This window comes from Gavialis gangeticus, unplaced genomic scaffold (assembly GCF_001723915.1).
Source record: "Gavialis gangeticus isolate Ggan-Ray unplaced genomic scaffold, GavGan_comp1, whole genome shotgun sequence".
NCBI lineage: Eukaryota > Metazoa > Chordata > Crocodylia > Gavialidae > Gavialis > Gavialis gangeticus.
This window is the reverse complement of record NW_017729000.1, coordinates 46,101,465-46,111,591: the sequence shown is the minus strand read 5'-3', so window position 1 is coordinate 46,111,591 and position 10,127 is coordinate 46,101,465. Positions and strand designations below refer to the sequence as shown.

The 10,127-nt window shown below is 51.0% G+C and overlaps 2 protein-coding genes across 2 annotated transcripts in view; one reads left to right on the top strand and one right to left on the bottom strand.

Moving 5' to 3' along the window:
• Positions 1-10,127, bottom strand: part of DIAPH1 (diaphanous related formin 1) — a 196,575-nt gene that overhangs the window by 68,355 nt on the left and 118,093 nt on the right.
• Positions 8,363-10,127, top strand: part of LOC109289731 (protocadherin alpha-11-like) — a 7,984-nt gene continuing 6,219 nt past the window's right edge. The window contains 1 exon segment of the mRNA XM_019505930.1: positions 8,363-8,404. Coding sequence (XP_019361475.1) covers positions 8,363-8,404 — 42 coding nt within the window.

Here is a 10,127-nt window from a genome sequence, read left to right as displayed (position 1 = left end):
AACAAACTAAAGGGAAACATACACTTATCCTAAGACAAATAGATTTCTCAGCCAAAAAGGTCCAAGGATTTTCCCCCCAAAAGGCACAGGGTCAAGGAATCCTTGTGCAGTGCAAAGCCTTGCAAGAAGTTCAGTCAGAATCCCTCTAAAGCCCCAAACTAAATTATCTCCATAAAAAAACCACTAACTAACCCTGATACTAAGAAACTTTTGCTAGTCCTGGAGTCATCACTCTGGGTTTTACAGAGCTAGAGCTAGAACATAAGTACCAACTCCCCTGACATCCTCCCAAGCAGCCCACACCTGCCAATGACATACAAATAATGCAGAACGTTTTGCTCATTACGGAAGGGAACTGACATCAATGTTGCGCCTGGGATTTATGAATGGCAACAATAATGGACAGAGTCAGATGTATTTGTCAACCCTTATTCTCACAAATTCTGCAGAATGCTGCAGACCATAGAATCTGTAGGTCTACACTGCTGCTATTATGAGGATCAACCAAGAAGAGAGTGATGTTTCAGCTTTTTGAGGTTGTGGACCGTTTCTGTCCCCACTTCCTTCCTGCCTACTCCCACTGTCCCTTCCCAGAGAAGCCAGCCCCACTTAAAATATTAGCAGCTGTGGGACTGCCACACTAGTGTCTGCACCTGAATTTTTTTGTAAACCCCAGGTTATTGCTGTGAGTGTAGGTAAAAGGTGGTCCCTGCTTGGGGAGCCTCGGGTGCCATGCAATATCTAAACGGTACATGAAAGGTGCACACAGACAGCCCTCTAAGGCCACTGGGTGAACATGAAAACTTTACACAGCGACAGCATGAATAACAGTTATGCCACTGGCCACATTAGGCAAACATTATCTATTGCATCCTATTCACAAATAGTACCATGGGAAGCAATGACTATTGAGCTCTGGTTGGAGTCTCTATGGACTGCGCTGTACTTGGACAAGGTCTGTGATCCTCACTATAAAACTGCAGTCTCCTGAACCTCAAAGCTGCTTTTCAACAAATAATACGCTTCAGCATTGTGTCCTTGTGATGAAGGGAGTTTTGAACCTCCAGTGATTGCACTTAAAGGTGCAGTAGGAATCTTTTCTCATAGCATGAAAGGGCAAGAGGAGAAAGGTTCTGGATCACAAGTTCTGCAGAATTTAAGCTTGCAATTTAAAAACAGTTTCTAAACACATGCCTAGAAAAAAAATCCTTCCAAATAGGAGAGTCCCTATTTGGCAGTCTTCCCTGGAAAATGAACCTGTGATTTGCCAATGGTGATAACAATGAAAGACACTTTTGTATATAAAGTTGTATATTTATACCATTGTGTATTCTAACTTGGTTTAAAAGAGAGTTAGACAACATGATGTAAGAACTGCTGAGATTTCCAGTACTGTCTCTACTGATCCACTAATGCAGAGGATGTGCTTGGAGGAGGTGGAGGGTAAGGCCAACCAGTTGTGAACTGGATCTGTGTCCGTCCTGATTTGTAAAAAGCCAGCCAGAGGATTCTGGGGCCACTGCTGGCAGGCACTGTCAACACCATCCTTTGGGGAGGGGGGGCAGGATGCCAGACCTAAATTGTTTGATGTTGACTCCCAGTTTTTACCCTGGTTGCCATCCTCCCCTTCCTAGGGAAGGTCATTGAATGGGTGGTTCCCCATAAATTCCAGGTGCACCTGGATGCCATCAGATACCTGCACCCTTGTCAGTCCAGCTTTCATCCTGAATATAATACGGAGACTGCACCTGTGGCCTTGGTCAATGATGTTTGCCTTGAGATTGACAGTGGAAATTGTACCCTGCTCATCTTGCTAGACCTTTTAGTAGCCTTTGATAGCTGATCATCAAGTGTTAATAAAGTGTTTACATGACCTGATCATTCAGAGGACTACCAAAATGGTTCCACTCTCTCCTACCTGGGAGGTCCCAGACAGTGGTGTACCAGAGGGCAAGTACTCATCATCCCTTCAGGACTATGCCCATGGGGTCACCCAGAGCTCCATCTTTTTGCCCTTCCTATCCAAACGTGCATATGAAGTCGCTGAGCAAGACTGTGGAGAGATTTGGAGTGAGGTGCCATCAGTATGCTGATGACCAGGGATCCAGATTTTTTGTTTCTCACAGAAAAATGGAAAAAACTGCAGATTTCCCCCTTTACCCAAGAAAAAATAAGATTTTTCATTTCAACAGAGAAACCCATGGATTTTGCTCTTTTGCAGCGAGCTCTCTGCAGGCTAGTTACAGCCTTCAAGGGGCTGGGAGGGAGTAGGAGGAGGGCAGTCAGGCAGGGGGCGCCATGTGCATGTAGATGCACATGGCCTCCAGGCAGCCTGGAAAGCAGCTTGGGTAGGTAAGTCTGGCAGGGGTGGTGAGGATTGAGCCACAACAGGGAGGAATGGAGGGTGTTGGGCAGGGCTGGAGGTGGGGCTGCTTCCCAGCTGGGTGGTGCACAGGGCTTGGAGCTGAGGTCTACAATGCATGGCTGCAGGGCCCCAGTGGGGAGCAGGACAGGGCCGTGGGAGGCTCGGGGGTGGGGCTGGCTCCCTGCTGCTGCACACACTCCTGGAGGGACAGGGGGGCACATGCCCCCCAGATCTGAGTGGGGTGGGAACAGGTACAGGCTGCCTGCTGTGAGCTAGGGCTCCCTGCCCTCCTGCCTCTCCCGGGGGCCTCCACAGCTCAGTGGGTGGGACCCAGCATGGCAGGGCAGAGGGCTGTGCACAGAAGGTCCTTGTCACTGTAAGGCCCATGCTGCCCTGGCAATGTGTCCCCTGTCCACCTGGCAGCAGCAGGGATGGCAGTACAGGGAGGGTTGTGCCCCTTGCTGCTGCGGGATGGGGAAGGGATGAGTCACCCAGGCAGCATGGGACTTGCAGTGGCAAGAAGCTTCCCTGCACGGCCCCACTCTTCCCTGCTATGCCAGGTCCCACCCACTGGGTTGTGGTTGCCCTGGGGGAGGAGTGCAGCAGGGCGAGGAGCCCAGCCCTGCAGCAGGCAGCCTGCACCTGCTCCCGCTCCCACCCCACACACAGATCATGGGGGAAGCATGGGCCCCCCTAACCTCTCAGAAGTGCGTGCAGTGGTGGGGAGTCAGTTCACTGTCGCCTGAGCCCGCTGCCCACCTCCCCCCTCCCATGGGCTCTGCTTCAGCTGTGTCACCCACAGGAGAGGGGGAGCCGGGCTCTGTGCTGGGGCCACAGCAGCCACTGCCTCCTGCAGGCAGCAGTTGGGGCTTGGGTGCTGCTGTGGGGGTAGAGGGCTACAGATCTGGGTCCCTGGCTCAGTAAGCCTGACAGATGGGGGCCCCCTCCGGCAGGGTTGCATCCTGGTAAGCCAAGGGGACAGGGTGAGCTCTGATATTCCATGGTAAAAAACCCCAAAATGAAATACCAAAATGTATAGTTACTTAGTATTTATTTTACTACAGTGACTGAGGCACTGGTAGGCTTCCAAATTGCTTTAAAATTGTAAATAAATCAATAAAACCTTGCGTTCAGCTGACATGCACACACACACAGTGGCATTTCATTTTAATTGTGGATTTTGAGGGTTTTATTACAGAACGTGCAGTTTTTTTTTAATTGGGGAAAACCAGGATCTCTGTTGATGACACCCAGCTCTACCTCTCTCTCATCTGACCTAGGCTTTTCAGTTTCAGTTCTTTCACAGTGGTGGGCTGTAATTGGGGATTAGATGCAGGTGAACCAACTGAAACTGAATCCAGACAAGAAAAGTGATGGTGGTAGGCAGACCATGCAACTTAAAGGGATTTGGGACACTGATTGTTGGTGAGATTCAGCCTCTTCTTGTCACTTAAGGTTTGCAACCTTGGGGCACTCCTGGATCCTCTCTCGCACCTGGTAAGACCCTAAAATGGTTTGGGCCCTACATAGGACAGACTTTACCACTAAGAGACCATTGACTTCCAGTGAGATAAGGCCTCTCTTATCTGCTGTGTGTTTGGATTACCCATGCCTGAGAATGATAAATAGGAAATCTTTGCCCACAGGCAAAGTATCATGTTGGGTGGATTAGCCTAGAGTGCAAGAGTTTATAGTAAGTGCTGTCTGTGTAATTAGTATCATCTCATAAAGGGCTACAATATCCATGATGTATAGGAGTGCTGTTGTGGCTAGTATTATCTGGGAGTGGATAATAATAAAGGGCACCTTGTCCCCATGAGGCTGATGCTACATACTGTCAGTGAAGGGTAATGTAAGGTGAATGAGTACCACTGTTTACACTTGGAATATCATGCTCAAGAACAATACAACCTATATAACCAAGCTTATCAACACAGACCATCAGCACAGAGAAATTGGGCACAGGGAGCAGAATGCATGGCTGGCAGCATCTGCTACTTGGATAGCAACATCTGCTGGGCCTATACAGAATCTCACACAGGAATACTGGAATAACACAACAGTAGGAAAGACTTATTTCCCCTAAACTCAGTTAACAGTGTTTCTAAAGGCTGCTGTGAGAGGCAAAGTAGATGCATCCCTGTGTTGCCAACTCAGCTATTAATCTTAACCCCACCCCCAGGACTCCATCATGGGGCATGCAGACCATAGTTCAGAACTTGCTGAAAATTAGTCCCGAAGGTCTCTGAATTGTAGCATCAACCAAAACCCCACCCCTGAGACAAACCCAAAAGCAGAAGCAAAAAGGATCCATGTGCCACCTGGCGTTCAATAGGAAAAACTGCACTTCATCCTGATGATGACTTAAAAGAAAAATGTAAGATTAACAAAAATCTCACTATAGTAATTTACTATAACTGTGGCTGTACGCTAACTGTTGCTGTACCCCTGTCATACAGTAGCAAACTGGCCACTCTCATCCTGATTTGGCATCATGCGCAAAGCATCTACAGTCAAAAGGATGTCAAAGGACCAGAACTCAACCAAGCACCTGCATGTTTTACCTCAACACTGGTCACATCTGTCCCCCTTATGACACTGCCTCTTTGCTTCACCACTCATCCATATCCTTCTGTAACAGGGTCTAATCTTTGACATCCAATAACATGAGTATAGCCAAGACAAATGCCAATCAATACACCTCAGGAAAAACAATCCTCAAGCCACAGACAGCATGGGAAGGAGAAACATGGAAAGCAGACATTCAAGAATTGGCTCTGGAGTTTCTAATACTATAGAGCAACGTAGAAAGTTATCCGTAGCGTAATTCTGAGTTACCTATGCAAAGATAACACAGCATGGAGGAAGAGAGTCAGTATAGAGTTCTAATATAACTGCACCTAGGTTTAATTCAGGCCATCAGATTGCCAAAAAGATCTTTATAAAATGGTGGGGGAAATTCAAAGACAACTAAGTTTCACCAGCAGGGATTAATTTACAAGGAGAGATTAATACAGCTAAACATGCATATAGCCCAGCTATGCAAATTCTATAGTATAATGGTTTTTCAACCAGGGTGCCAAAATGCAGATACTACCACAGTGGTGACAGCAACCAGGTAAAATTGCCCCACACACTCCTCTAGTCCTATGGCTCTGATCAGCCTAAAGCAGGCAACAGCTGACTAGTCCTGTATAGCTGGTTCAGCCTCCAGTTCACCTCCTGAAAACAACAGTTCTACCTGTTAGCCTTTTTCTGGGAAGAGTGTAGGGGAGGGCAGTCAGCAACATCTACAACACAAAGCAGCCCCTACCTGCTTTAGGTTGATCAGAGCCCTAATGTAGCACTATCATGTACATGTCATAGCCCTTCCCAGGCTGGTTGTGCAGTAGGCATGGGGCACTTTTACACTGGAGACAGCAGAAAAACTAGTTGAAAAGCACTAAGGTAAGTTGAGGCAGCACCAATACTGGTTCTCAACCAGGGGTGCTGCTACATTCAAAAAAGTGGTGAAGGGGTGCCCTGACCCTGAAAAAGGCTGTGAACCACTGTTCTAGGGGGAAGTTGGTAACATGGAGCCAGATTCTGTGGCATACCTCTCAACACAAATAAGAAGTTGAGAAGCATACAAAGGCAGTTTCAGAGTACTTTTGTTTCTCCAGGATGCTCTGGATCTGGCACAAAATTCCAGCAAAAGTTAGGAAAGCACTAAGGCAGGGGCAGGCAAAATACGACCCGCGGGCCACATCTGGCCTGCAAGGCCATTCTATCTGGCCCACAAGGACCCTAAAAAACTTAGAAAATTAATATTCTCTGCTCTTGGTTCTGCTTTTCCACCCCCCATGCTCAGCTTTTCCCCAGGCTCCTTCCTGGCAGAGAAAAGCGGCCCTTCCCTGCCCCGTGGCCGGCGCTCCCTGCTGCAGCTGCTCGCAGCCCGCATAGGGCTGTCTGGAGCAGGCACATGCAGCCCCAGGTGGGCTGTGAGCGGCACTGGCCACGGGGTGGGCGAGGGGCCGCTTTTCCCACTCCTGCGCTCAGCACCACCTTGTAACCCAGCCCCACTACCAGCCTGGACCCCATGTGACTCACCCGTCAGGGCTGCTCGCGGCAACAGCAGCTGCAGCCCCCCCGCTTGCCACACCAGGCAGTGTTTGCCACCACTGCCTGTGGGCTGCCCAGTGTGTGCTCCGGGCAGGCAGCAGCAGCCAACGCTGCCCAACACGGCACATGGGGGGGCTGCAGCTGCTGCTGCTGCTGCCACATGCAGCCCCGACGGGTGAGCTCAGAGCCGGCACAGAACCCAGGCTGGCAGCGGGGGCTGGTTACAAGCTGGTGCCGAGTGCATGGGTGGGAAAAGCGGCCCCTCACTCACCCAGTGGCCGGCACCCTGTGCTGTAGCCACTTGCAGTCCGCCTGGGGCTGCCTGTGCCTGTTCAAGACAGCCCCGTGTGGGCTGTGAGCAACTACAGCAGGGAGTGCCGGCCATGGGGCAGGTAAGGGGCCGCTTTTCCCCGCGCTCAGCACCAGCTTCTTCCTTGCTGGTGAGCAGGGGGTCAGGGCTGTGCGCTGCCCCCTGTCTGTACTGTGGGACTGGGGGGCACTGGGAATGAGTGGGCAGGGAGCCAGCGGGAGCACGGGGCCCCTACCAGTGTCCCAGGGCCAGTGCTGGTAGGGCCCAGAGCAGGGTGGCAGGAGCACGGGGTCCCAGTTGGCAGGGGTTCTATGGAGCCGGGCCAGCTTCTCCCTCTCCCTGCTGGTGCAGCCCAGCCCGGCTCCACAGACCCCTGGCCAGCCTGTGCCCTGTGTTGGGCCCCACAGGTGCTGGCCCTGGGACATGGGATCAATGTCCCAATGTCTTGGGACCAAAGACATTGGGACATTGGTCCCAAGATGGTGACCAGGAGGCGGAGCACCTGTCAAGGGGCAGGGCTGCCCATGCGGCCCTTGACAGCCTGCCATAACTGGGTAAACGGCCTTCCGCCCGAAATAACTGCCCACCCCTGTGCTAGGGACTGGTTTAATTTATGGCAGTGTGGTATTGTAGGCTGCTCTGCTCACAAGAATAGCCAGTGCAAACTCCTTCAGCCATACCCTCTCCAGTCCTCGATTTATCCCAACACCCACACAGCAGCGTCAGCACAATCTGTATTGGCCTTGTGCTGTTCCTGTGATGGGAAATTTCCATTCTGCTTCCTTTATAGTCTATATATACTTCTAGGCTTAGTAAGGAAAGCATGGTGTCTGCCTGTGAGTATCTGAAAGACGCAAAGTCAAAGGAAGGCAAGGAACTAGGAAGACTAGAATGCAATTAAAACAACTTGGATTTAGCCTGAATGTTTACTTCCTTTAATATGTTATGCTACTAGACAAAAAAACACAAGGAAGAGAACTGTGCACACAACTCAGTGCAAGAGTGAGTGGGCAGAGGTTGCTGCCTGACAGCACCCCTGGGCTCAGCGTAGAAGCACCGTAGGGTAGGGGTTAGTAATCTACAGCCTGCCATGGGCCAGATTTGGCTCATGGAAACTTTTGATCCATCCTACAGACATGGGCTTCAGCTGCACAGAGATGAACACTAGCTGTGGGCACTCTCCCCATGCTGCTACAGGGAGAAGTGCCAGCAGCGGGCGCTTTCCCCATGTGGCTGGGGAGAGAAGTGGCAGTGGTAGGTTCCTAGCTCTCACTTTTCTCCAAATCAGGGTAAGTCATTTTGGCCTGCAGTTGGAAAAGGGTGCCTACCGCTGCTCTAAGTGACCTTTTAAACCTTCCTTGGTGTTTGGTCAGTATTTGTTTTGCTGCTGTTTCCTTTTAGAAGATACAGGCCCACCTTATGCAGGAGAAACACTGCTGGTTTGCAGCAGTGCTGCAAGGAGGAAGAAAAAGCATGGAAGCAAAAAAAGCCTATGACTTGCCCAGGTTATACAGAAGGTCTGTGGCACATTCAGGACTAGATTCCAGGCGTTTCTGACTCCTAATGTACAATTCATGAGGCCATACATGCTACTGAACCAGACAGAGGTGGAAATGGTGAAGAAAGCAGTAAGTTCAGTCTCTGTGGGAGCTCAGATTCATACTCTACCTACAGGTTTATTCACACTAACAGGCAGCTGGTAATATCCCTGCCACAACTTTTTCTGTGCAGCAGCCTCAATCTTGCTGAGACCCTGATACACATATGTGGTCTAATATGATTTTCTGAAATAGAAAGGCCCTAGCTTTACCTTCTTGTCCCAAACAGGTCACTGCTGCAAACCTTTAGTGCTTTTTCTGCATAAGGTAGGCCTCTGTGTTCACTTCTATGAGGAAACAGCAGCAGGCCGCAGTAAGATTCTATAGCTGTGCATCAAGGAGAGCAGTCTGGATTTCAAGCAAAAACCTGAAGGTTTGCAGATCAAATGGCAACAACTGCAAAAACAGAGATGGATTTCAGCTTCTATGCAAAGTAATTAAGCCCTCTTAACCATCATCACCAATGACACAAAAACAAAAAACAAAACAAGAAGAGACGGGCAACTTCCCAGGGTTTGAGGGAGAGACAGCTCACTTATCAAACAGAAAAAATGGGCACATTTGAAAATGATCTACTCAGGTTCACAGATGGAATTGGTGGCAAAGCCAGAAATAGAATCCAGAAGTTCTTAGCCTCACAGCCAGACCATGCTCCTCCCTAGGTGAGAACCTTTTACCCTTTGTAAAAGGTTAATGAATACAGGCCAATGGTTATACTTAAATTTTGCCTACATGGGCACTTCTGAAAGAGAATGAGTCCTGTCCTGTCCCCTCCCAGCATCATGAAGTTACCCGCTGCATGGCCAATACCCATGCAACACAGCATGGAGGGGCCAGGCCGTGCTGGCTCTGTGCCACGCCGCACAGGTCCCAGCCTTGCAGCTGAGAACCATGTGCTACCAGGAGGGGATGGGCTGGCTTTGTGCCACACCGTGTGGGTCCTGGCCATGCAGTCAGGAACCACGTGCTGCCAGGGCCAGGCTGGCTCTGTGCTGTGCCATGCGAGTCCTGGCCTTGAAGCTGGGAACTGTGTGCTGCCAGGAGGGGCTGGGCCAGGCTGGGGCCAGCTCTATGCTGTGCTGCACAGTTCCCAACTGCATGGCCAGAACCTGCAGCGCACGGCACGAAGCCAGCCCAGACAAGCCCAGCAGCACACAGTTCCCAGCTGGCTTCCGCTACACTGTGCAGGTCCTGACCATGCAGCTGAGAATTGTGTGTTACTGGGCTGGGCCAGCTCCAGCAGCATGCACTTCCTGGCTGCAGGTCTGGGACTGCAGGACAGAGGATGGAGCCAGCTCGGCCTGGCAGCACACAGTTCCCGACTGGCTCCTGCTTCATCCTGCAGGTCTTGGCCATGCAGCTGGGAAATGTGTGCTGCCAGGCCAGGACAGCTCTGGCAGCATCCGGTTCCTAGCTGTAAGGCTGGGACCACAGGGTGCAGCATGGAGCCAGCCTGCAGGCTAGAGTGGCAGAAGCCATGGGAAGTCCCTCACCATCAGGCTGAGCCGGCTCCATGCTTCCACATGGTGCTCCTGGCACTCTAGCTGAGAGTGGCACGTGGAGGCACAGAGCCCGAGTTCTGAATTTCCACTCTCTGACAGAGGGAGGGCTGGGGAACAGCCACAGGGTTGCCAGGGCAGAAACCTCTGCTAGGCAGAAGCTTCTGGGGGCTAGGGGTGGGGTGGGGTGGGGCTGGGTGGGCAAAACAAGAGCCCGAGCTGCTTGTTTCTGAAGCCAGTGGGTCCGTCCGCCG